Source organism: Ambystoma mexicanum, chromosome 8, assembly GCF_040938575.1.
Source record: "Ambystoma mexicanum isolate Mex_15411 chromosome 8, UKY_AmexF1_1, whole genome shotgun sequence".
Classification (NCBI taxonomy): domain Eukaryota; kingdom Metazoa; phylum Chordata; class Amphibia; order Caudata; family Ambystomatidae; genus Ambystoma; species Ambystoma mexicanum.
Genome location: NC_090929.1, coordinates 16,779,141 through 16,806,718, shown reverse-complemented (window position 1 = coordinate 16,806,718; position 27,578 = coordinate 16,779,141). Strand labels below are relative to the sequence as shown.

Genomic DNA, 27,578 nt, shown 5'->3' with positions numbered 1-27,578 from the left:
AGCTGACACAGGGTGTTCCCATGCAGTGTTCACCTTACTTCGCAAAGCTATGTGAAAAGGAAGTATGGGGTCTTGTGGAGGTCCCCCCCAAAAGGATGTCTGTCATGTCATCCTCTTGGCAAGTAGGGGAATTTCTTTTCCATCCCATACATTCTGTTACCCTACTCATTAATCTCCTGTATCCTGCATCTGCATGATCAGCAGAGTCAGGTTTTTCAAACTCATACTGTGGAGATGTGTCCAGACCACTTGCTAACTGCCGGCACTCATATAGGTTTGCCATTTGTGAATAAAGGTCAATCATTTCCTCAGGAACTTCCCTTGTTATAAACTTTACACCAGCCGGTGAAACATCCTCCTCCCTCTGAGGATTTGTCCTCATAAATGGAGGACATGGATTTGAAAAAATCCTGTCTATTTTCCATATGGAAATTCTTCTCCGGTGGCCTAGACCTTGCCTTCGACACAGAAGTCGATTTAGTAATAGGAATTAACGAAGAGTCGACAAAGGCGTTGACATTTTTAGTAGCGGCTTCGATGCAGTGGAAGGAGCCTTCAATATCGTCGAAGGAGTACTCTACTTAAGAGTCTTCGAGTGGCCCGGCGACTCCTTGGACTCAGACGTCTTCGAAAGATGCTTTGAGGAAGCGGTTGATGACGATGTTAATAGCGGATGAGTATCCGACGCCATCTTGTCGAGTATTGCCTCCGGTTTTTGCACTGGTAGGCGTTTCTTGTGAGGCGTCGAGGAGCATCCCCCCCCCCCCGACAACGCCCTCGACGATTTTTCGCCAGATCTTTTTGTCTCAGATCTTCCCCCGTCACTTAGTATGAGCAGGGACATGGCTTTCAATAGACTTCTTTGAGGGGGTCTGGGCCGCATTCTCAAAGATTTTTAACATTGAAGCTCAGAATGCCTCCCACTTCTTCAGGAAATCATGATTAGAAGGGCTGTTGATAACCTCTTCTGAAGACGTCGAAGAAGAGGAAGAGGGAGCCCGGTGTAACCTTTTCTTTGACTTGCTTGAAGAAGACGACTTCCTAGATCTACTCCTCGACCTTTAATTCTTCGACGTGTGACTTCTTTCAGTAGACCCAGCCGAGCCCTTCTTTCTTCTCGAAGAAGACTTTGAGGACTCCTCCCCCACCGCCAGTTTACCTCTACGCTCCTTTATAACTTTATTGGTCATTGACTGACAGGAACCGCACTCGTCTATCCGATGGTCAGGAACGAGGCACCAGAGGCAATTTCGATGGGGATCTGTTATCGGCATCTTCTTCTCACATTTCTTGAAGCCAGTTTTAGGCGTGGAAAGGTTCGATGACGAAGACATTTTAATGAGAACTGAAGCGCTGTTTTGTTGATACAAAGCGAAAGCTATCAGAAAAACAAAACTGAGGCCAATGGGCACGGCTCGAGCCATTCATACTGCATATGACGTCGATGCTCGATGGATACCGCCGAGGGGCATCGACACAGCATACTCGAGCAGAGCGCCCTCTGGTGGAGAAAACATTTCTCTGAAGCTGAAGGTAAGGATATGTCCAAGATGAGAAATACGTGGGAGGACACAATCCATTCGAAAGGCACTACCTGATACCCTGATGGGAACGGACATAAAAACTGACAACGGACTTACACAAATGTCAGATGCTCCGGAAGAAGAAACCAGGAGAGGGACCAAGACACACAGATGGAGAAAGCAGGAGTAGACACGCTGAAAGGGCGAACTTCACAAGCCCCACTCAAGAAACTGAAAGGCTGGCTGCGGAGGGCACCGACAGTGCAGCACTGCAGGAATGCGTGGTATGGAGGGAACAGAGACGCCGAAGTGGGTCTGAAGCCACAGAGCCACTGACAAGCCAGGAACAGCCCCAGAGCTCCAAAAACAGCAGGGGACACAGGGAAGCCTGCAAACAACCGGAGGGCTGCAGCCAGGACCCTACAGGTACTTGGGAGGCTGAGCATATGGTTGTGGGTCCCCAGACGGTGTGAGAAGCCTTGACAAATGCAGTGAATTAAACTTTAACGAGTTAAGGTAACATGTGGACTAGGGTCTGGGGCACTTGTAAGAAAGGGACATACCAAGTTGCAAGAAGTATTAATCTTCTTTGTGACAGCACTTGGAGGCAAGGCGACCCAGGACTGTTACATAAGAGAAAAAGCCATATTCAGACCATACTTAGCAGGGGAGTGAACCAAATCTGTATGTAAGATCAAGAAAGCATCACGAGAAATCTAGATCAAGCCAGCACTTGGCAGGGAAGTAAACCAAGTCTGTGCTGTGGACTAAGACCTGATAGAGAGGGACATCAGGTGTGCATTCAGGGCCAGGGCCCCACCTGAGCTTGGAAAAGCACCAAAGCCACTTTTCCTCTTCGCAGTGCCTGGTGGAAAAGGACCAGGTCTGCCAGTCAGGGTCGCAGACCCTAGAGAAGGGCAATGGGAGAACGCAGATATTTACGCTTGATTGTTGAACTGCAAAAGAAGCATAAGGAAAGCTGGGGAAGGGAGACATTCTCCAACACTTGAACTAATAAACCAGAACTGTCTTTTCACCCAGGGAAAGGAAGTCACTCCTTTGGGCTAGAAAGGCCACTTTAATATTTAGTTTACCTTAAAGTGTGAGGAACAGAGCGAGGATTGCGATATTGAACTTTGGGACTTTTTACTTTGGACATTTTGACACAGACAGTAGTTTTAGTTGAGGCAGAGAAACTCCTCTTAGAGTTAGGGCAAGATGGGGTTTTCTTTTCATTTTCACTTGAATGAAAGTTTATGCCAATCACCATGACCCCTCCGTGTCAGAGTCTTACTTCTGCACCCTTACACAGGATAGAAATCAGGTAACTTAGGTGCAGGAGCACCACCTTGGTGTTTAGAGGGTTGATCCTGGCCACAGTCACAGTGGCCATGACAAAACTATTAGACTGGAAGGTCACTGTTAAAAAGGTCCCCACGTTTACAGTATTGAGTAACTGTGTGAGGGGGCCAGGAGAAAAGGAAGTAGAGAATGGGAGAATAGATTTATATTATTGTTAGGAAAGATTTCCCTTTTAGCAACTTTCCCTCCATAGTTCTATGGACCTCCAAACATTTTGCTTTTGAACAGGTCCTAATATTTTAGAGGAAAGTGAAGCATTCAGGTTCACTCCCCTGGCCTTTTGCTCATTTTGTCATGGAAAACAGACCCGTCCGTCAGACTAGCAGTACTGGGAAACTAGGTTTCTCGTTTGTCATTTGACCTTTTTGCCTGTTTGGGTAACTTTTTATCAGTGCACACAGCATCTTACAATGCTGAGAGTGTAGGGTAACACAAAAGTATCCCCCCTAGGGGGAGGGGGGGATACTTTTGTGTTACCCTACACTCTCACCTATGGGATTTCTGGTTACTTTTAGATGTGCTTAAAGACACGCTGGTGGCAGCAGTTACATTTGTACTATTTTTGCAGTACTTTTAATTTGCACAATAATCACAATGTGTCCGAAAGTATCCATGGGCTAAGGTGTAATACGAATACAAGAAAGAACAGGAATCCCGTATGCTAAAGGATACTTCCCTCACGCCGCACCGTATTGTTAGAAGTTTACATGCAAACTCATCCCAAAATGTCTTATTACAAAACAGAAACACTATGGTTTATAGCTATCTGGAATCACGTTTGCTTTACACTGTTCGTGGTGACGGTTAGGCTTTACTACCGTCTGGATACAGTGACCTGCGACATCCGTGTTTTCTCTACATGATCCTATATTCATGGCATGCTCTTTGAAATAGATTATCGATTTTTTACTCCTGGGATTGTAAGGCGTCACCCCCCAGAGCAACGTAGATCAAAGCCATTGGTTTCAGTTACTTATTGCAGTTGCCATTGGGGCTGATCCGTTACCTCAATCTACGAATATTCAAAGTCTTCGCAAATGGCAGCTTATTTGAAGAAACAAAGAATTTGTTCACTCCCCAAGGAGATATGACCCATGCTTTTTCGAACCTTGGCAAACGAGAAGATTTACGATCAAAATTCATTAAACTAGAAAGAATATCCAAGAAAGAAATAGATAAGTATTGGGAGAAAGTTTCGCTTGAAAACTATGTAGCAAATGGCAGAGTCCCAAGAGGGTTGAGGATCCTCATTTTTCCGAATTTCAACAATGATCTGGATAAAGATTTAGCTAAAGGCTGGGAAGCAAATTTGAGCAATAGTTCAATGAAAATGATGGACCTATTGATAGAGCATGCGACTAGAGAACATCAGAGAGCAGTGGATGCAATAGAAATCATCAAAAAAGAAATTTCGGACATGAAGTCTAACAAAGCTACTAAAACTAAAAATTATGATAAAATGTATGAAATTTTACAAATCTACCAGGATGAGGTTAAAATTAGGAAACTGAGAAAATGTTATAGAGATGAACGCGATTACAAGGAGTTTATACATTTCAGACCAAATAGGACTCTAGTTCCAAAGCATCTTCGAGACACTCAACTCCCAATACCTGATCAGCCAGTTCGGATGCGGACTCTGAAATAGATAATCAAGAAAGTTCAAGTGCAAGGTCACAGGAACCAGGTGGCTATGTGAATCAAATCAAGCGATATAAGAATGGCAACCGTAACTTCGCTCAGAAATCAGTCCGTTTTCAACTGCCTGTAGACAACAATACTTTGACCCCGGTACAAGGAGAAGAGGAAGGAGGGGGGTAGGTGAAAAAGACAACGCAGAAGCCTCACAGCAGAAAAACAAACGATATACAAGAGCCAGCTCCAAGGAAATGAGCAGTACCAAGTAAGAGGAGATTTAGTTTTGAACTTGTCTCACAGGGATATATCTCATAATGAAAGACTTCTTCTGAATAAGGGCCTGTCTTTTGCACCTTCATGTAACTTCAGTCAAGTGGACATTCACATAGATCTGTTTCAATTTATCAGAAAACTTAAATTAAAAAAATTCTTCGCAACTAAAGCTCCAGGGAATTTCCGAGCAAAGGAACCGAATATACCAATCAATGACATGTCAATCCAAGATATTGAGGATACTTTTTTAATACGATCATTGGTAGAGGAAGACCAGTACCAAGTACTCCATCTTTTGGACGATTTGAAAATTCAATCTGATACATTGACATTTAAAGAACTCAAAGCGCAATCTAAATTTGTGCCACAACTGGCACCCGATAATGTTATTGATACATTCTATAAAGCAGTCTCATGTGATTTCTATAAATTGAACCAAGCCGGAACCAAGCACAAGAGAACTAATAACTTGACATCAGGAGAGAAAAGAGCTCTTCAATCACTGAAATCGGATACGCAAATAGTGATCAAAGAGGCAGATAAGGGGGGTAATATTGTTATAATAAAACGAGAAGACTATTTAGCAATGGCTTCTCGGCATTTGACAACCCCCGGCTGCTATGTTACAAGAAATGACAACTTCAAACTTACGGCACTGGAACAAGTTGATACACATATCTTGATGTGGCATAGGAAAGGCTTAATCACTGATGAGGAACGTGCCTTTCTAGGAATCAAGGAACCTGTGACTCCAACTATGTATTTCTTGCCTAAGAGCCATAAACATTTTGATACCATACCAGAGGGCCGCCCAATCATGAGTGGGATTGGTTGGGCCACTGAGAACATATCGGAATACCTCAACTCTATCCTTAAACCAAGGGCTAGCCTTTTGTACTCATACTTACAGGACTCTACTAGTCTCATGCAGAAATTACAGAGCTTTACTTGGCATAAGACTTTTCTGCTAGCTACGCTTGATGTGAAGGCATTATATACTTCCATTCAGCATAAATGGGCTATGATAGCAATTGACTATACCTTCAGAAATGAATCGGCTCCTTATTACAATCATATCCAGATGATCAAAGAAATGTTGCAGCTCACTTTGGATCTCAATGTATTCACTTTCAACAACCAAATATATCAACAAATTAAAGGGGTGGCAATGGGGGCCAAGTATACCCCAGCCCTAGCTAACCTGTTCATGGGCATGCTAGAGGACAAAGCGGTTTATCCGGAAATTTTTTACAGGACAAAAATCAAGATGTGGACACGGTATATAGATATTATCTGTATCATTGATGGAAGTACAGATGAGTTTCAGAATTTTGTGACGGCTCTGAACTTGAATTGCTTTGATATACAATTCACAGGGGTCTGTGATTCACACAAAATCAATTTCTTAGATTTGACAATACATACAGATGGCGATAAGCTACAGACATGGACATTTAGGAAACCAACAGAAGTGAACTTGACGTTGCATGCCAGCAGCTGTCACTCTCACTCAACCATCTTCAACATACCATCAGGTGAATATATTCGAGCGAGACGAAACTGCCAACATGAAGATAAATTTGAAGAGGAGTGCACTCTTTTACAACAACGCTTTAGGAACAGGGGTTACTCGAATAAATCTGTGACAAGGGCATATAAGAAAATAAAACCAATGAAGCAACAAGAGACTTTGGGATATCGACCAGAGGAACTCTTGATTTGAATACGGTAATAAGTTTCATTACACGATATTGCCCTGACCACCGGAGAATACAGAAAATACTCGAACATTGGTACCTACTCAAATTGGATGATCACATTTGTAACTTCGTGGGTGAGCATCCATGTATAATCTACAAAAGAGTGAGCACCCTTAAGTCCATACTTAGTCCATCCCTGCTGCCGGACGTTATGAAAGATAATCAAGGCACATGGCTATATAGAAAAGATCTGGGTTTCAGAAAATGTGGCACATGCCCGCAGTGTAAATATGCACATGATCCTACGAAGGAGTTTGAAGACATTAATGGCAAACATTGGGCCATTAAACAGGGAATTAACTGTAAAACAAAATGTGTTGTTTATTGTATCTTTTGCGTATGTAAAAGATTATATATTGGTAGCACCAAGCGAGCTTTGAGAATCCGGATACGTGAGCACCTTGCAAAGATTGGCAGCCAGGATCCAACGATTCCACTAGCAGAACATTGGCAGAAGGTACATCAACTGCACAATAAATCTGAGATCAAATTTATTGGTCTACAGCAAGTGACTTTGAATAAAACGGGTGGTGACAGACTGAAAGCACTGAGGAAAGCTGAAGCGCGAACAATATGTTATTTCAATTCCACTGTCACAGGCCTTAACAGTGATAACGAAATGGTTTCCTTTCTGTAGTGTTGGCAAATTGCATCATAGCTCTTTAGTACATTTAGACTTGCAGTATTGTACACCTCAATGAATGTGAAATGTGTTTATTTTCCTGGAGTTTTACATTGCAGGTGCAAAGCTGGTACCCCTACTGTGATATATGTTTCTCTATAATGTAGTGTAATTAATTATTTTTCTTGCATTACATATAGTACTCTTCCAAATGATCACGTTTGATTGAGTCGGCATGAGGTAAAGTTTCATAATGTTAACTGGTGACAACAGTTATTAGTGGGCTCAGGGACCGCCTTGGTAATGGCGGCTGCCACCTCCAAGATGGTGGGAAGTTAATGATACTTGAGGTCACGGCGGACGTTTTCCAAACGTTCCGTCAGACGCAGATCTCCGTGGCAAAGTTACACGCGTTGTCATGGACACCGTACATGGTAGAGATAACAAGATGGCGCCCCTGGTCGGCACTCTGATTTCGCCGACGCGTGTGACTGCCTGTTCGCAGAGTGAAGGTAAGCCAGAGTGAGCTCTGGTCTTTGAATGCTCTGTTTTTCAACGGGTCTTGTTTGACGTAGACTCGTGAATCCGGATACGTAGCCGGATAGCTATAAACCATAGTGTTTCTGTTTTGTAATAAGACATTTTGGAATGAGTTTGCATGTAAACTTCTAACAATACGGTGCGGCATGAGGGAAGTATCCCTTAGCATACGGGATTCCTGTTCTTTCTTGTATTCGTATTACACCCTAGCCCACGGATACTTTCAGACACATTGTGATTAATACTAAGTAGGGACATCACAACAGGTTACTTGCACTAAACATAGGGGATTTTTGGCATGAATATTTTCTTTTAGAATGAGAACTTAATCAACATTTTTGCGATACCAATACTTGAAATTACACTTACTTGTACTTATTCTGTTCTGGGGATCTTACCCCGTTACTACTACAGTGACAATAGTCTTGTGGATTTGTCTCATACTACTATGGGTAAGCATTAACACCACGTACATAACTAGTTAATACGCTGACCTTGTGCCTATATTGGCTCTATTATTATTGATTTCACTAATCACTATACTTTTCAGGTTTTCTCTCCTTTGTGTTGTCTCCCCATTGGTTTATTTCGTTGGTTGATTTTTGCAACACTGTTCATTTTTTGATATGTCTTTCTATACCCTTGTATCCTCCCCTTTAACCAACCCCTGTTTTTCTGTCTTCTCATTTAATACTTTGATGTGATAATCCATACTGTGGAATGACGCGATACTGTCTGTGTCACAATTCTTGTAACTTCTTCATTGCATTTATGCCGATATCATGCCTCTCTACAAACTTTACTTAATACAATTATGGCAAACATTATCACATGCATATGATGATTGGTTGTGCAATATTATGTAGCCCAGATTTGAAAAAGGCTTAGCATAGCCGAAACATGTTATCGTTTATGGGCTCTTTTCGCTTTTGAATGTGTAACAATCAACACAATTAAACAAGCATATATTTGATGGCGCGGAGTCCTGGAATCACTTTTGCTTTAAACTTAAAACAAGGTGTACATGGGTATTTGGGTAAGCTGTGCACTTGCAGATTTCCAGTTCCAAACCAAGTTCTAAGGTCCCGAAAACGAAAAGGAATCAAAAGTTCCACGAGAGGCTCCTCCCTTACCCTATGGCTCTTCTGGTCTTTCCCTTGTCCGTCTGTACTTCTGGAAAAAAAAGGGCAAATAATGTTCCACTATTTCAAAGGACTCTCCCCTTGTGTCTCTTCCTTTATACAATATGTCACTTCACAGTTTCAAGGGGGACGGCTTCTCCCTGGAGTTTCTCTACATATTATGTTTCCACAGTTTTAAAGAAAATTACCCTTTCCCTTTGTTCCCTCTTTTTCACCATTCAATATATACCAGGGGGAATGGCTCTTCCCTGGAGTCTCTTTTAAAAACAATTCTCTTGAATCTTCATTTTATCTCAATTAACCTTAAAGGGGTATGGCTGTTCCCTTTTACTTTGACAGTTCCTCTTTTTACCCCTGGTGTGCTCTCCTGCCAGGGTATTGCGACTATTACTGATCCTTAAAAAGGTTATGGGTTTTCTCTTTTTTTATTAGTTCTCACTGTTCCACAGGTCTACCTCTCGTCTTACTCCTGGTTTACTCTCCTGCCAGGGCTTTATATCCTTTCATGGGTGTGAGTCCCAGACTCACTGTTTGCCTGGTACACTATCCCACCAGGGCTTTTCTGTTCGCTCCTTACTTTTTCTTTCATCCAAGAAATAATGTTTTTCCAGTATTGGGTCACCGACTCCTTAACAATGTATTTGTATCAATCTCTTTTTCCAAGATTTGGGTCACTGGCCCTTTCTTAAAACTCATTTGCATCAGTTCCTCCAATTACTTCAATTAGGCTTTCTCACACCTTTAATGATATGTGACACAGGCTCTCAATCGCTCCGGTAACCCACTTGCTCTCTGTGCTCATGGGGCAGCTCTGGCGTTCCTCGCAGCCTTTTCGTCTCCTTCGGTTCACTAACTGTGGGTGCGTCCTGTTAGCCGTGCTGCCCCAGCTGCCTGTAGCAATAAAGCAGTGCGCATCTCTTGCCCGGTCTCTCTGCACACCGTTCTCGTCAGTCTCCGGGCGGCCTTCCACAATGTGCTTGCCTCCGGCATTCCAAACGGCTGCCATTCACTTGTATTTTGTTTAGCGGCGTGCGGTTTCAACTTCCCGGCATTAGTTAACACTTTCCAAAGAATAGACCGCAGCGTTTGCTTACCGCTTCTGGTTATGCTCATTGTTCCATCCCTCTTCCTCGTCCCAGTACTAAAGAAAGGAGAGGGTGGGGGGGGGGGGGGTGGTAAATGAGGTTGTTGGTCAAGAAAACCTGGGAATCCTTTATCTGTGTCACAATAAGTCAGACGGGCTTGTTGCAAATGCATATGAGTGTCATTAAGAATTACATCTGAAGGTTTATTTTGATTCAGTGTTTTCCTACCTCTCTGGAGTTTCTCCCCCCCCCTTCGTGGTCCTCCCGCAGATGGCCAGCCCTAGGGTCAGAGTCAGGTAGCTACTGCCTTTCCCTGGCACGTAAGAGAAGCTTCACTCCAAAGAATGAGTGATGATATTGCCATATTCGTCATAGGTGGGAAAACCTACCTTCAACAACTTCCATTCCACCTGCCTAGTCACTTTGGGAAAATCTGAGACAGGAGGTTGAGTACTCGTGCCATTGTCTCCCCTATAATAAACCTGAGAACACACTTTGGTTTATTCCATTCCATTCCATCACTTTTTGTACATTTGTTCTAAAAGCTCTTCTAAAGGATAGGAAAATAATCTGACTTACCTGTAATACTACTGACAAGTCTTCTGGAAAACCTTTCACCACCACAAGAACTCTTCCTACATCAGACCCCTCTCCTAAGAAGCTTTGTAACTTTTGGTTACCAAGCCTTATTCAAGATAGGGAATGGATTTATAAAGTTAGGGCATTATTCTTGTGAACTAGTTTTCGTTACTGCATCATTACTCGCCTTCCTTTCAGTTGAATAGGTTATTGTATGCATTACTACAAACCTAAAGGTGACTGTATATGTTAGATAATGGAGTGTTGTGTGATTAAACAACTTGCTCGTTTCATTTTTCGAATGTGTTTTGGGCCTATAATAGAGTAATGTTGTACTTAGCTGTCTAAGTAGAATTGTGTGCTTCACTGTGTGGACTCACTGTGCACCCCTGACCCCACTCGCTTTCTCCTGACACTAATCCTTGAGCACTCTACGTGCTTACATTGATTGGGTTGGTCAACCTCTAGTTACCCTGTTCACTCCAACTACGTTGGCCTACAGAAATCTGTACACCAGGCCAGATTTTGGAAATCCATCTTAATAAGCAGGCCATCAGGAGAAAGATGATTTCATTATGAACAATGTTGTAACATGAATTAAAGGACGATGGGCAGAATAGTAATGTGGCGATAATGCGCTGTGAAGTCTATCCACTATTTGGTCCCTGAACTGGGATTTGAAGTAGAACTTGACACAGACTTTTAGGAATTGTAGTTCTCATAGCAAAGTGTATATCAAAGACAGAGGAGGAAGGCCCAGACTGAATTCTGGGAACTGCACCAAGGTTTCTATGAAAAACTAGGAGAGGAGAAGAAACGATTTCTGACATTGCAATGATGCAAACACAGTTCCAATACCAAAGTAAGCCAGAAAGAATGAGAGGACGAAAATTCTGACATTGCATTCTGTGAGCAGTAGTCCTGAAGTGATAACAAGAGACTTTCTTAATGAGCTAAAGGACCATCCTGACAAAAATAATTCTTTGAAAAATGACATGAAACATTTAAAAATAGATATTTCAATAGGTCATGTGAATTTCTTTCACGGGTCCACCATGGCTACTACCCAAAAAAGAAACCCTTGACAACTAGCATCTGTCAGCTGATGCTTTAAGTACCTTTTTGGTGGAGTCATCAAAAGGCTCTTTCCTGTGAAGGACAAGAATGGGTGTCAATGGCTGTGCTCTGGGAAAAAGGAAGCTTTAAGCAATACATTGGAGATGCCTACATAGTTGACCCAGGCCGATGTGGCAAACTAATTCTTTTTTGTTCTAGAAGACTACCCCCCCCCCCGCCCAATCTATCTTGTGTGGCCTCCCCTGCCAGGCCAGTGAACGTCTCTCACCTCTTTCTGTAACAGTTTAATACCTACCGAGTGTAGACTGAGTTTTATACTGCCAAAGAAAGTTAGGAACTCTAAGTGATTTTCATGCCAATACATTGCATGTTTATTTATGTATTTATTGTGCATTAGTAAGGCGCTTAATACAACAAATAAATTGTGTTTCAAAGCGCCCACAGGGCGGGAACATGGAGTAATTGGATATAACATTGCACGATAGAAGCGGACCTACTAGGCTTGGTGAGCATTCAGAACGTGCAGATATATATGATATGATAGGTTATTTATAACGCGCTTAATACCCAGAGGTTTCTAAGCGCGGACCCCAGGCTCGAACCCATGTTGCACTGTTTCGTCTCGCTTCCAAGGCAAGCACGTTGCTGCTGAGCTATCCTCTCGAGACTCCGAGAGAAAGGGTGGGGGGCCAGGGGATAAGTGTTAGGTGTATCAAGTGGGGAGTGCTAGGGAGTGAGCAGCTGTAAGTACCTAGGTGGAGTGGACAACCACCAATAAATAGGTAAGTGCAGGCCTGTAGTGGCACAGTCCAGTGGGCGCCAAGGCAAAGTACTGGGAGGGCGTAGGCTGAAGGGGATTGTATGTGGGACGCCAGGACCCAGGAGGACACATAAGGGCCTTGATCACCAATCTCAGCAACTGTGAGGTTTTAGCAGAGGAAGGAGGAAGGGAAGGGAAGGACGTGAAAAGGAAAGTCTCGAGGAGCTTCCAGAATTTGAGGAGATCCGGCTCAAGATGAAGAGGAAGGGGAAGGCAGTTCCATAGGAGGCAGGCTGCTGAGGAAAGAGATCAGTCACCAGCTCGCTGTTTAGCAAAGCGTTAAACACAGAGTTGGTGCCAGAGGAGGGAGAGTATTTAGTGAGAGCATGTTGCAGACAGCGTGGTCTCTGGCCCCAGACAGCCTTATGGATGATGCAGAGGGTTTTGAATGTGATCCTTGCAGCAACCGGGAGACAGTGGAGTGTGTTTAGCGCCAGAGAGATACGGTCGCTGGGTTTGAGGCCAAGGATAAGTCTTGCAGCCTTATTCTGGATTAGCTGGAGGGGTCATGGAGAGGACGAGTGTAGATTTAGGAAGAGGCTATTGCAGTAGTCTAGCCTAGAGAGAACCAGAGCTCTAGACACATTGAGTTTCTGGGGGAAAGTGAGGAAAGGAAGAATTCCTTTGAGGAGGTGGAGTTGAAAGTGGGACTTCTTGGCAATGTCCTGAATGTGAGGTATGACGGAGAGAGAACAGCCGAAGATGACTACAAGGTTTCTGGCTTCAGATGAAGGAGAAGGGGACGAGCCCATAGAAGACGGCCAGAGTGAGGGAGAGAAAGAGGGAGCAGGAGTCCCAATAGGAAAGATTCTCAGTCTTGCTTGCGTTGAGGCAGAGATCAGTGGAAGGACACTAGGACGGAATGGCAGATAAACAGTCAGGAATGATAGATGAAGTGAGAAGATGATCAGAGGGAAGTTTGAAGAAAGGTTGTGTGTCATTTGCATAACACTGGAACTTTGGGGAGAAGGTGGAAATAAGGTGTGCAAGCGGGGTAAAATAGTTGTTAAAGAGCCAAGGAGAAGGGTTGGAGCCCTGGTGGATGGTGCAGGTGGAGATAGAGGTGGGGGAGGAGAAAGAGCCCAGAATGAACTGGGATGTGCGGTCACTGAGGATGGAGGTCAGCCAGCAGTCCAGTGCCTGCTCCGAGATACCCAGGGTATAACGGAGCCATTTATGAGGATGGAGTGGTTGACCATACCAAATGCAAAGGAGAGATTGAGTAGAATGAGAACAGCTGGGGAGTTGGAGTCAAGAGATGCAAGCAATTCTTCACGGGTGTTCAGAAGAGAAGATTCCGTGCCTCTGGATGCTCGGAATCCAGATTGATGGTCATTAGGCAACCAACAAGTTCAGTGCGCTGGGTAAGTTGGGGGAACCAGCGTCTCCAGGAGTTTCCCAAGGAAGGGGGTAATAGATATGGGGCAGTAGTTGGCTTGACAAGACAGGTCTGCAGAAGGTTGCAAAAATCAGCAAGTACAGGGGCAAGAGAGACAATATTGCCCTTAATGGTTCAGGAGGAATAGGGAGAAACCTGTTTGAAGGAGACCTTCATGGAGCGGACAACTCTGTTGACCTCATCAGGTGTGATGGGAGAGAAGAAGAAGAGAAAGGCAGAGGGTTAAAGGGGGCCGTAGGAGGCCAGGAGGTGGGAGAAGGGGAGCGGGAGAGAGAATCAAAAGGTGCTCAGAATGTCCTTAGTTTTTGCAGTGAAGTGAGTGGCTAGTGCGTTGTAGAGGGCCTGAGAGGTAAGAGGTGAGGAGGAGACTGCGTAAGGGTTGGCTAGTTCCCTACATATTGTAAAGAGTTTAGCCGTGTAGTTGGATGCACCGGAGACACACACCTGGAGGTGGACTCTTGGTACGGATGCAAAGTCTGTATTGCCTTTGGAGCAGGCGAAAGGCCGGTTTGTCGTTTGTCAGAGGGTGACCCTGAGTTCTGCCACTTTCATTCCGCAGCTCTGCACTTGCGTTTCAAGGCTGCAGGTTCGGAGTCGTACCAGGTGTTATGTTTGGAGGCATGTTTCAGGCATGTTTCAGGCGGATCTTCGTGACTTGGGCAAGAGTGTTGAGGGTGTTGTGTTAGGGAGAATTCTCAGAAATGTGCCAATTTCCTCCACATTAGAGACCCCCAGCAACTTTGCTAGATTTTGAGGACTTGATTTTTTTAAACCTAGAGAGAGTGAGACCCTTTTTCTCACCCTCTCGTGTATTTTAATGTGAATTTTACCTCTGTGTTTCTTTTGGTTGTGGAGTCTGACATAACTCCATAGGCATCATCGTTTACATTGTGTCACCCAGCACCTTCAGTGCAGTGGCACATGGAAGTCTTTCAGATTTCCCAAAAGTTTAAATACCTTCCCTAGGATAAACTACTGTTTCCCAGAACAGTGAAGTGAAATTGACTTTACTTACCATTGTAACTTTCTAGACCCAGCACACACTATCTTACAATAGGGTGCTGGAGGGGTTACTTAGTATCCCCTTTGTCTAGTTTCTCATGTAACATTTTTAACGTTACCCTTTCCTCGATCAATGGCTGGTGGCAGTGGTTTCGTTTTAACTACCATGGTTTGCATTTACCGCGGGCTGCGTTAACAGCTGCTGTAAAGCAACCGCGGGAGCCATCTTTGTCAAAATGGCACCCGGTCTTATTCTTCCGCCATTTCTTTGTGGAAAGGTCCTTCTAGAGATTTTCTCTGCACGCCAAACCAGGTTTAGTCTCCTTGTTCATGCTCGCCTTGGGCAGGATTCAGGAGTGAAACCCACCCCTGGCTCCAGAGTGTCTGGGGTAGGCAGGAAGTGAGGGAAGTGCCCAAAACTCTCTGTACTAAGTCTCCTAGGAGACCCAAATGCACTCTGTAGTGATTAGCCAGCTGACTGTCCGGCAAGGACAGCCAACCTGCTGGGTGACGGACAGCTAGGCTGGAATGAATGGGAGAGAACTGAATAAAAGGCGAGTCTCTTGGCTTGGAAGGCAGAGTCGACCACTGGACGATGGAACCGAAGGAGAACTTGAAGAGGACGTCTGCTGCCCGGTGAAGCCGTGCTGCAGTTCCGAAACGCCAAGTTCGCATTGACAGAGAAGCCCCTGCAAGGACGACTTCTCCCTTGAAATATATTTTCACTGTAAAACTAGAATGCTTTCACAATATTTCCTATGCACCTAGTTATTCATACACATTAGAAGATACATGTTTGCTTCTTCCAATCATGCAGTAATAGTAATGTATTCCTGTGGTACTACGTGCACTACTGGTTCAAACATATCCACGGAGCTGTGTGGGTTAAAGCAGGTGCACAAGGTCCTACTTATTTTTACTGCCCATTTTAATTTTTTGGGGATCATTTGCCTATTTTTAGGGAGTAAAAGTGGCCGATACACCCCTTATCTGTAGGGCTGCTGCTGCCCCGTCGCTCAGCAAATACAATACATGACACAGCACCAGCAAACAGAATGCTGCACAGACAGCTTACTCACCACATCAGAACTCTGTATTTTAGGTTTATTTACATGGAAGTTACGCACAAGTGTATCTAAGGTTAACAAGAAATTAATCACATAAAACATTGTAGACAGAAACATAATCGTTATCCGAAACCTGAATAATATGGCAGTTCCCTAAGGCAACTAATTTCATGCATATATGTATAAACAAATGCATACAAACAATATTGGTCCAAAAATAGCAAAGACAATTTGTAAATGCCATGTGCTTCCCATCATCACAGTGAAAGCATCACACAGAACACAAATCAATAATCAATAAAGGTTCTGCTCCTTATTGTGTCCAGAATCACAATGAGAGGCACTTGACCAACTGGGGAATGTATGCAGTTGTAAGTCCATAACATCAGTACAAAGACAGAAACCATGTTCAAGTACTGCACGATTTAGGAGCAGACCACAGGCACCACACAATGGCACCTTAAGGCATACAATGCCCATTCCATCTGTGACGAGGGTTTCTCCACTCAGTGTACTGTACCTTCAATCATTAACAAGGCACAATTCTCCTGAACAGCCTTGGAACACATCGTTAGGAGTTCCCTTTTTCTTCAAGAAAACCTAGCTTGGGACATTTTGAACCCCTCCTTTCCAGGCCCCAGCAGGGACAAGGTTGAAATTAGCACAGGGTGCCTAGCTCCAAGGACCCTGGAAGAGCTCCGTATTGAAGACAACCGTTGTTCTCGTTGTCTCTTCTAGGAGACTGTTGTTTTGGAAGATAGAACTAGAACAGGTCTTTTTTTGTACTAATGTTATGGACTTAACTATATACATTTCCCGGTTGGTCAAGTACCTCTCATTGTGATTGTGAGCACGATAAGGAACATAACATTTATTCATCATTTATGTATGTTCTGTATGATGCTTTCACTGTGATGATGCAAAGGGAAGCACATGGCATTTACAAATTGGGACCAACATTGTTTGTATGCATTTACTTATAAAAATAATATGTTTATTGTGATTTAGTTCAAAATTAGAACTTTACAAAAACTTAATCTAAATACAGGTAAAATATAAAATACAGTTCTGTTAATACAAATATAGACACATGGATTGCATTGAGTAAATAAATACAACAGTTTTCACATAAACATCAGAATTAATAAAATTCACAACTTTTCAAAATGCATAGATCCATAGATTCATCGATTCGCCAGTTCATGATTCATGGCTCATGCAGTATACTTAAGTCAGTATTTACTTATACATGCATGAAATGAGTTGTGTTAGGGAATTTTTATTATATTAAGGTTTTGAGTACAAAGATTACGTTTGTGTCTACAATGTGTTATGTGATTCATTTCTCGTTATACTTGGATACACTTTGTGTAACTCCTATGATTAGCCCCAGTTTCTCAGGTTGTAAACAGGGACATACCTAGTGTTTCCTTTACACACCGTATACATGGAAATCATCAAGGAAGGATGTGTTGGTTTAGAACGTGTTGCTAGTAGGTCACAGTCAAGTGAAGTACTATTTGCATGGCAAGAAGGAGAGAGAGGAAAGGAGTTCAGCAGACCACCAATTCCACATAAACAGAACCCTGCTTCTTCAGGAGACCAGGGGTCACCTTCAGACCTGTGTGCACAGAGTCAAAGTAGCTGGAGCAACATGCACAGGCAGAACTGTAACAGTGTGAGCAAGCCTGTGCTGCAGTAGCATACACAGGGAGAACTGGGACAGCGTGAGCATGCCTGTGCTGCAGTAGCATGTGCAGGAAGAACTGGGACAGTGTGAGCATGCTTCTGCTGGAGTAGCATGCGCAGGGAGAACTGTGCTGGAGCAGCATGCGCAGGGAGAACTGTGACAGTGTGAGCATGCCTGTGCTGCAGTAGCATGCACAGGCAGAACTGTGACAGTGACCCTGCCTCTATGGGCTATATCGCTAGAGATCTTTTCCAAAGAAACCATCACCACAGATTGATTCCTCCAAGCAACCCCACTGCTAAATAACACCTTGCAGTGCCCTTTCACCAGGCTCAAGCTGCTGCATTGATGCTGCTTTCTCGCCCCTCAGAGGAAGCGTGGCAAGGAGGGGAAGAAAAGGAGCGTGAGCAGTAGGCATCAGGCAAATTTGCTTAAGCCGGGATCATTGCTTACCAGTTCATCAATCCTTGAAGTGAGCTGTCGGTTTGTTAGATTACTCGAGTCCAGTGCTATGGCCAACTCCTGGTAACTTAACTGCTGTGTACATGTAAACACAGGAGGGGGGCAACAGCAGGCAGGTGTGTAAGGAGAAGGTGGGATAAAGAAACAGAAGAACATTGTATAAAAGCAGCAAAGGAGAGGAAAAGGGGATGAGAAAATTGGGGTGGAGTGGGAGAGAAGCCATAGGGAAGAAGGGGAGGCAAAGCGTTAAGAAGAAAAGTCACATGATGTAGAGAGGGCGTGGGGGGGGGGTGAGTAGAAGCCAATGGAATGAAGAAAGAGAAAAATTGGACAAGTGGAAGAAAGGGGGTGGGGCAAGTGAGAGAAAGAAGGGGGGGCATGAGAGAAAAAGGGGTACAAGGGAGAGAAAGTAGGGGATCAAGGAGAGAAAGGGGGACAGGATAGAGAAAGGGGGAACAAGTGAAAGAAAGAAGGGGAAAGGAAGAGAAGGGGAGACAAGCAGGGAGAAAAGGGGGACACGAGGGAGAAAAGCAGGACAAGAGGGAGAAAAGCGGAGGGACAAGAGGTAGAAAAGCGGAGGGACAAGAGGGAGAAAAGAGGGGGGACAAGAGGGAGAAAAGAGGGGGGACAAGAGGGAGAAAAGAGGGGGGACAAGAGGGAGAAAAGAGGGGGGACAAGAGGGAGAAAAGAGGAGGGACAAGAGGGAGAAAAGAGGGGGGACAAGAGGGAGAAAAGAGGGGGGACAAGAGGGAGAAAAGAGGGGGGACAAGAGGGAGAAAAGAGGGGGAGGAGAAAAGCAGGGGACAAGAGGAAGAAAAGAGGGGGACAAGAGGGAGAAAAGACAGGGGACAAGAGGGAGAAAAGACAGGGGACAAGAGGGAGAAAAGAGAAGGGACAAGAGGGAGAAAAGAGGGGGACAAGGATGATGGACAAGAGGGGGATACACAGGAGAAAATAAGAGAAATAAATTAAATAATCCAATAACATTAGGTTTTCGCTAACATTGCTCTCGCATTGGTCACACATCGACGATCTACAGGAAGTGGTCAGACATGAGCTCAGAGAGGAAGAGCCAAAGTGTAAAACAATTGTGAAGCAAAGAACTATAACACTATTGAGATGTAGCATAGGAGTCGGAGAGCAGAAAATGAGTCCAATAAAAGAGCAAAGAAGAAGCAAGTTAATGAAAGAGGAGGGAAAAGTAACAGCGAAGGGAGGGATAAAAGGGCGCACAGGCAATATAGCCACAAACAGTGCCACAGGGAAGGGAACAAGAGAAGTAAAGCAAGGAGCAGAGGAGACAGCAACAAGTAAACTAAAAGCAACAAGACAAAGAACACATCAAGAGAAGTACAGGCATCAGACATGTAGCAAAGTGGTGTAATTGAAAAGGAGGCTGAGACGAAGGAAGCGAGAACATGAAACAGACGAGCCGCCAGGTTGCAGAAGAGATGCAGCAGCAGAGAGCAGAGGAAAGGGTTGCAACAAGAGCCAGAGAAGGCATTGTAGCCACATGGAGCAACTGGGGTGATTCACAGAACGAGAAAGGGCGAGAGCAATTCTTACATCCAGCTCCTTGGTGTTGTTGCTGGCGGTCGTGTTTTCTCCATTTACGTAGGAAGAAGTCTAATAAGGAAAAGATAAATACACATCAGTGCTGAACTCTGATGGATGTGCAAGAGGCGCATGGCTCAGAGCTTTCCCACCTATTACAGCATGGGGTTAAAGGGCCTGACTCGGCTAAACCAGAGAAGAAAGCCTGGGGTTCACAGCTAAATAACATGGGGTTCAAGGGCAGAGCTCAGTGTTCTAGCACAGATCAGCGCTATGCCAGAATAGGACACATGGGGATCACAGCTTTAGACAACAAGGGGTCAAACAGCAGATCTATACCAGAAAAGAAGCACAGGGTATAGTGTTATAATAACAGGGGGTCGAAGGGCATGACTCAGAGCTACACCCAGCTATAAATATGAAGGGGTCAAAAGGCAGAGCTCGGAGCAAAAGCAGAGAAGGAAGCCTGGGGTTCACAGCTATATTAACATGGGGTCTGTTAGAGAGAATTCTCTCTTTAGGCTGAATTTCCTAACCTAGTGAGTCCCCCAGCTGGATTTCTGGAGTTTGTTTTTTCCTCCTGCCAAGAGTGAGACTCTTTTTATCCCACTCTTGGAAATGATTTATGGTATTCCTTTGACTGGTAATGTGTTTTATGGGCTATGGGGTCTTTTACTCCATAGGGTCTCATGTGTTTTTACTATGTGTGTTACACAGCACCCTCCGTGCAGTAACACAGGGGTGTCATAGTGACACCCCACCATAGACTCCATACCCTGGGACTGACTACTGTCTCCCAGGGCATGTAAAGTCACCATTGGCTTTACTAGTCCCAAATTATTAACAGAAACCAGTACAAACCATCATATTGTGGATGTACTGGTCGGGGCAATTCGATTGCCCCGGGGTCTGTTAGTCGCGGGGGCACGTCTCCGTCCCCCCTGATCGAGTTTTGGCTGCTGGCAGTGGAAACTACTTTTTATATTCGACCGTGAATATTTCCCTATGGGATTTTCCCATTGTTCGAGGCTACCAACTTTAATTATTTAATTCTCATAGCCTCGAACATACCGCCGGGTTATTTAATTAATATTAATTCTCCGGTTGGTATTTTTTGCCAAGACTCGATTCTAAAATGGCGTTTGTGTTCTCTTCTGCGACTCCAACCCAAGTCGAGCCCTTTGTTCCACTTTTTGGCGGGCTTCTCCACAGAAGCCTCCAAAAGTGGTGCCTCTCTGTCTGGGTACCACGGGGGGTGTGAGAGGGGGTTTAGGCACCCTGGACTGAGTTACCTTGGTAACTCAAGTCGCACTCTTGTGTGATTGGCCCAAGTAGTGAGCCGGCCGGCTCACCACTTAGCATGTTTGAGTGACAGCTAGGCTGAGTGAATGGGGGTTTTCTGCATAAAACCAGGGCTTTGGGGACTGGAACTTCAGAAGTCACCACAGGACCTGAGAATCCGATGAGGGAGAAGCTGAGCCGACCTACCACGACGACACCACTGGTGGAGCCCTGCAGAACCGACTCACCACTTCCCGACGACAGAGAAGATCTCCCGGCTGGAGAGGCTTCTTTCCCTGACTGGTGGGCACAACCAGTTTACCTTTCTTTCTTCGCACCCCAGACCAGTTTGTAGTCGAACTGCCCATGCCAAGCATCCCGGCAGCCGGATAGCCACTCACCACTGAACCGCAAATCAACGGACCGCTCCTTGTACTTGAGAAACTCTGCGGCTGGTTTCTTCCCTGGCAGTGCAACGGACTCCTGTCTTCCTCCACGACGACATCCTCTCTTCCCCCGCACGAAGCACCGACTTGCATCCGCTGCCAGGAACAACTGCCCCCGCTGGAGCGTTCTCACCACTTTAAGGTACCGTGTCCGCCAGGCCTCCCTTTCTAAAGATTGCAACAAGGTAATAATAACTCATAACCTTCTGGACTGGGCTGGCCACCTTGACCCTCTACCTGGTCCCTTTCTTTGATTCAACTCCTTTTCGAACCATTACAAGACTTTGTGTGCGCTGCAACAGTGTGACCTTGGACACATTTCGTTTCGATCCTCTTAAAGCGGATCCGGCCTACTGACTCTGAATTCACGGTTTTACTTTGCCTTCCCCTCTTGTTCTGTTCTTGTAAAAGTGTTGGGATCTGTTTCAAGTTGTTCTCTGCTTTTCTCTCCCTTTTTAAAAACGAATTATTAGAGTGCCATCTGCGTTAAGCGCTCACCGTTGTCTGAAAATAAGTGGGGCTTTACTTAAGACTTGTCTAATATTCTTCTAAGGGAGTGTATATCTTTTAGTGACCGTGTTTTTGAATTGCTTACTATTAGTGCCGGTGTGTTTTTCTAGATGTGGGTTTAAATAAATAATTACATCTCTTTTACACCAAGCCCTGGTCAGTGTTTACTTGTTCTATTGCGTGCTCTTGACCTATTGTGAATACTCTGTATACTGCCTAACTCTTCTTGGGGGAAGTCTGACTGCTCAGCCACAGCTACCAAGTGAATCTGTGTGGTACAGACTGCTACCAAGTGGGTTTACTGCCAAACACCTGTAGTCCTAAATCTTTTGCAGTGGTCCCAGAGGGAACTGCACAGGTTTCTGCCTAACACGGTCTAAGGGCAAAGCCCAGAGCTATACCACAGAGGAAGCCTACGGTTCACAGCTATAAGACTAGAACAGAAAATGAAGTTTTAGTTTAAACAACTGGAATATGGGAGCAGATGGCACGGCTCAGAGCAATACCAGGAAGCATGGGGTTTACAGCTTCAACTACATGGGGACGAAGACCACAGCTAAGAGCTATAGCTGAGAAAGAACCCTGGGGTTCACAGCTATAAAAACAAGGGGTCAAAGGACAGAGCTCAGAGCTAAACCACAGAGGAAGCCTGGGGTTCACACCTTTAATAAAAAGGGGCCAAATTGTGCAGCTCAGAACAGTACCTGAGGAGTTTTAAAAGGGGTGTAAGGGCAACGCTCAGAGCTGTACCTGTGGTAGAGAAGGCTGGGATCAAAAATAGACATGAGGGCTGAGGGACAGTGCTCACAGGTGTAACTGGGGGGTTGAAAGGCTGGGTTCATTAGTATACATGGAGATGGGGGGGGGGGAGAGGGTTGAGGGTCCGGGAGAAGGCAGTCTCGCAGCTACACGTTTTGCTTAAAAGGTGGGGCTCAAATTTACAACTCGGGGTTGGAAGAGGAGGCAAATAGTGGATGGGGCTCAGGTCACCAGAAAGGCAACATTCCGCAAAACAGGAATTTTCCATAGTAGACAATCATACACTTGAGTTTTGAGGATACTGGCAATCCTACCAACTGAAGATTTCAAGTTGCTGACAAGCCAACAAATGGTTACTTCAGGCTGCCAACAATGCCACAGAAAGGTTTGCACCATTGTGCACGATCTGAGTGCCACAACACCTAGAAGGACCGTTTATCCTCCTCTGTTCCCCCTTCGTCTTGTGGTGCTTGTAAACACTTTCTGCTGTATTGGGGCCATACAAATGTTCAATAAATAAAACAATAAAAATAAATAGATTGCTGGGTTGGGCGCTCGAGAGGCCGAGCAAGATGGCCGTGGGCTGAGCGAGCTCCTGCGCCTGACAACATGCCGAGACGATTTAGACTTTGATAAACTGCTCAAACAAGAGATCCAACAGAGAAATAATGAAGCGGAATTGATCCAGCGGCCATAAGCGAAATCCAGACGAAAACTGCATTACCCAAATGGAGATACGGCACATAGCCGGCGGTCTCCACGCAGCTAATGGTGGCGCGCTGAAAGGCACGAAAAGCACAAAACCTCTGTGCCGCCACTCCGGCACCATCATTACAGAGACACTCCTGGATTTCGAAGCCGGGGACGGTATCCATCCAGCGTGGCACCGGAGAAGATAATGCCACCAACTAGCAGCAACACACAGCAGAGGCGGACGTAACGGTGAGGGATACAGAACATACAAGAGCGCTGGATTCCTCCATATGATGCTGTAACACGGGATACGTGGAGCACCCGCACGCCACAAACCAGAAGAGCAGGCACTACCGGGGAGGAGGTGCCTCCTGTCTCCCCTGGTGAAAAACATCCAAGAACACCCGGAAGGACTCCAGGGGAGCTAACGGCAGGAGCAGAGACGGCGGGGAAGGGGACCCGGCGCTACGCAACTCCCGAGCAGAGGGCAGAAGAAGCCCACAGAGTTGGCAGCAGGGATTCAGCTGAGCAAGTAAGTCAGCGGCTAGTGGAGGCCCACTTTAGCGCAACAGTCGCGTGACTGAGAAGCTCCCGGAGGATTCCCCAGACAACATAACGGAGGAGAGGCCAGCAGGCATACACCTGCCACACCACTGCTTCAGTAAGAATGCCGCCAACAGCAAACACCACGCGGAGAGGCCCAGCTGCATATTTTAAGACTGATACACAGACTTATTGGGCGTTCACAAGCGCCCCTTTCAAGGCCACCAGAGACCCTACTGGGATACTAGGGGTCCAAAGGTAAACGACCATCAGGAAGGACCCCACCGCAACGAAACGGTGAATAGCTCCCTAAGCAACGAATCAACCCTGGCAGACAGGACCCTCGGACAGGCATAATTCAATGAAGCTGCACTGACATGCCGCCCAGCAGGGACACCAAGCACCCCAAGAGAGCCATCCATAGCCTACAGGTGGAGAGCAAAAAGTGGGATAGGCTGGAAAAAGCATGATGCCCATGGGCAAGTAGGAGGGCACCAGGACCGCAGGAGGAAGAGAAAAAGAAATTAAAATGGCCGGCACAAGACCGCTGCAACCATACCAGGGACAATAATAAGCGGAGGCCATATTACCCAATGACGGCGGCGCACTGACAAGCCAGTGATTAACATCCAGGCGGTGCCAGGGTCTGCGCCACATAGCCTACGGCAGACCCCTGAGTGGAGCATCCCACACGCAGTGGACTCACAAAGGCCCACAAACAAAGAAGCCAACCTCAATTCACAACCTACAAGGCCCAAAGACCTCGGCTGCACGGGGGTCTCCAAGATCGCACGCACGCCCAGACATCCCAGTGCCCCCCCCACGCAACACAAGGTTACAAAAAGAGGGTATGCAACAAGGAACAAACCTCCCAGAAGCCAAGGACAACCCAACCACCATCCTGCCAGGGGGGCTACCAAGAAGGGCAGCAAGAAATAAGCCCGACAATGAAGTCCAAATTCAATTGCAGGCTATTTTGACCGAGATGAAGGTAATAGGCCAGCGAACGCAAGAAACAAACACGGCAGTGCTCGAAATCCAGCGGGACCTCCAGGAAGTTCAAAACCGGCTAGTAACTCAAGCTGAAAGGACCACTGAAAACGAACAACGAATTAGTGCCCTGGAGGACAACCTAACGACCACGGAAACTAAGTTGGACAGAGTGATACGAGAGGTCCAGAGGCTGGGTGGGAAGATGGAGGATCAAGAAAATGGATCACAGAGAAATAATCTAAGGGTGGTTGGAGTCCTGGAAAACTCTGAAGGGTCAGACGTGGAGTCATTCATAAACGACCTCCTACAGAACTAGCAACACATGCCCAACGCTAGGGACCTCATCGAGCGGGCACACCAAGCTCTGATCCCCAAACCTTCGCCAACTGAACGCCCCAGAGTCATCACAATGCGAATGTTACATTTTCAGCATAAAGACGCAATCCTGAAAGCCTATAGAACATCCTCCCTGATACGCCTAAACGGAACCGATATAAGAATCTTTAATGACTATTCGATGGAGGTTTCAAGAAGGCGGCGGGGCCTTAACCCTATATTTGAGGCACTCAAAAACACCGATCGCAGGTACTATCTCAAGTTTCCAGCTATCTGGTGTATACAGGTGAACAGGCAATGGCAGTCATTTGATGATCCGGAATCCGCATGGCGCTTCCTACAACAGAAAAGCATTGTGGCGACCGATTTTCACAGCGCACAGAGAGAAAGCGAGACAAGACCTCTCCCGTTTTCCCCAGACACGGTGGGAGCGCATCTCGAACAGTGGGGAAATGGCACAAATCGGGTAGAGGGCCACGAGGCTGGGACATAGAACAAAGGAAAGGCACTGGTGAATCTTGATGCAGGCCTGCCCAGAGAAACGCGGACAACTGGCCCCATCATACCAACCCAAGGCCCAACAACAATAAATGGGGTCCCCGCTGGAGGCTGAATTTAACTGCGAACAAGAGAAACGATTGACGTAATTCTAGCTCCGTAAGGAATCGAGGAAAGAACGTGTACAGAGGCGACCTCTATCACATATGCCATCCCCCTCCTTACAAGATTTGAAAAATATATGAACAGAGGAGGCAGACTCCCAGTCTGCTCCCACCAACCCTATATATGGGCTTATAAGCCTAGTATTGGACTCGAGCTGAAGAATAGACTCACCCAATGTTGTATTGTTTGGTTTTCAAAGGGCCTATGTTTCGACCTATGTTTAAGAGTTGTGGAGATGACAGCTTACGTGTTGATGTTTATGTAGAAGGGAAATGGACATGCTCAAGACAACTACAGACTCTGACGGCGCAAGACAATGCAGATCCCCAGGCGCCAGAATATAGAACTATACATGCAACTACACAATGATAAAACTTAATTGTGTAACCCTAAACATTCAAGGTCTAGGCCATCCCATTAAGCGCTGGCGTCTGCTGAACTATCTAAGGGACATACAAGGAGATATTGTCCACCTCCAAGAGACCCTCCTCAATGGAATTGAATCGGACAAATTGGCAAGGGGATGGATAGGCGCCGCAGTACACTCACCAAGCCATGAGAAGCGGGGGGGCGTGGTGAGGGGGGTCACAATTTTAATACATGAATAGATCCCATTCCAAATCTAGCATACCTGCATGATAAGGAGGGCTGGTTCGTACTAATACAAGGCCAGATACACCAGCAGCCGATTTCCCTTCCGAACATCTATGCCCCCACCTCTGACTCGCCGGCTTTCTTCTCCAGTACATTTGCTAAACGCACCCAATTTATGAGGAATATCACACTAATTGGGGGATATGAATGTAATTCTGGACCCGGACCTTGACCGCCAAGGGAAAGCACTAGACAACACACCCAATCCGAGGAAGAGAACGGCCCTCCGTGCCTTAAGGACCGACCTGCAACTGATGGACATATTGCGAAATACACACATGAACCGATCTGACTATACACATTACTCCCATCGGCACAATTGTTACTCTAAGCTGAACTATTGGCTGATGTCCGCCAACACCATACACATGGTATCAGGATGTAATATTCTTCTTCCAATCACCGTATCAGACCATGCCCCAGTGATACTGAGTATAACAATCCCCGACACCCCACGTAAAACCCCAGCTTTGCGCCTAAACCTGCGTACATTACAATTCCCTGAGATAGTAGAGCAACTCCAAGATTCAGGTGCTCGGACACTTAAGGCCTATACAAGGGGTGAATGCATCTCACGGTGGGCACGTAAAGAAAAAGAATGGGGGTTGGGAGCAGCCCGACTAACAATTGAAATCAAACTTGAGAGCCGGCACAAGGAGTCCCGAGACAAACTGCTCCTACCTCAACTCCAGAAACTCAGGAACGAGAGAAAGCAAATCTCCACAACCCGAGCCCAAGCCTACACTAGCTGGTCACAGAAGTACTACTACAAGAGCGATAGACCTCTACACATGATGGCCCTGGCACTTAAACAGAGCCAAGCCGCTCAAATGATCACCGCTATCAGGGACAACGAGAACAAACTCATTGTGGGGGACGAGCAGATCAACGCTAGGTTTGCAGAGTATTATCGCAAGCTATACATGTCACTTAACACATATTCTACCCAGGTCATAGATGCCTTTTTAGATGCAGTGCCCATCCCTAAAATGTAGCAAGACAAGCTAGACGTCCTTGACACCCAAATTACAGCCGTGGAAATAACCCAAGCAATCTTATCCCTGTCCCATGGTAAAGCCGACGGCCCCAACAGGATTCCAATTGA

General features: G+C 45.7%; 1 protein-coding gene across 4 annotated transcripts in view; it reads right to left on the bottom strand.

Annotated features, from left to right (window-relative positions):
* Nucleotides 1–27,578, bottom strand: part of GOLGA2 (golgin A2) — a 918,457-nt gene that overhangs the window by 624,718 nt on the left and 266,161 nt on the right. For 3 of the 4 annotated variants that reach the window (XM_069609145.1, XM_069609148.1, XM_069609149.1), the window contains 2 exons: nt 19,608–19,667; nt 18,033–18,116 (listed from right to left, as the gene is read on the bottom strand). In XM_069609145.1, the coding sequence (XP_069465246.1) occupies nt 18,033–18,116; nt 19,608–19,667 (144 nt within the window). The remainder of the gene's footprint in view (nt 1–18,032; nt 18,117–19,607; nt 19,668–27,578) is intronic. The other variant, XM_069609147.1, reaches the window with a different exon arrangement.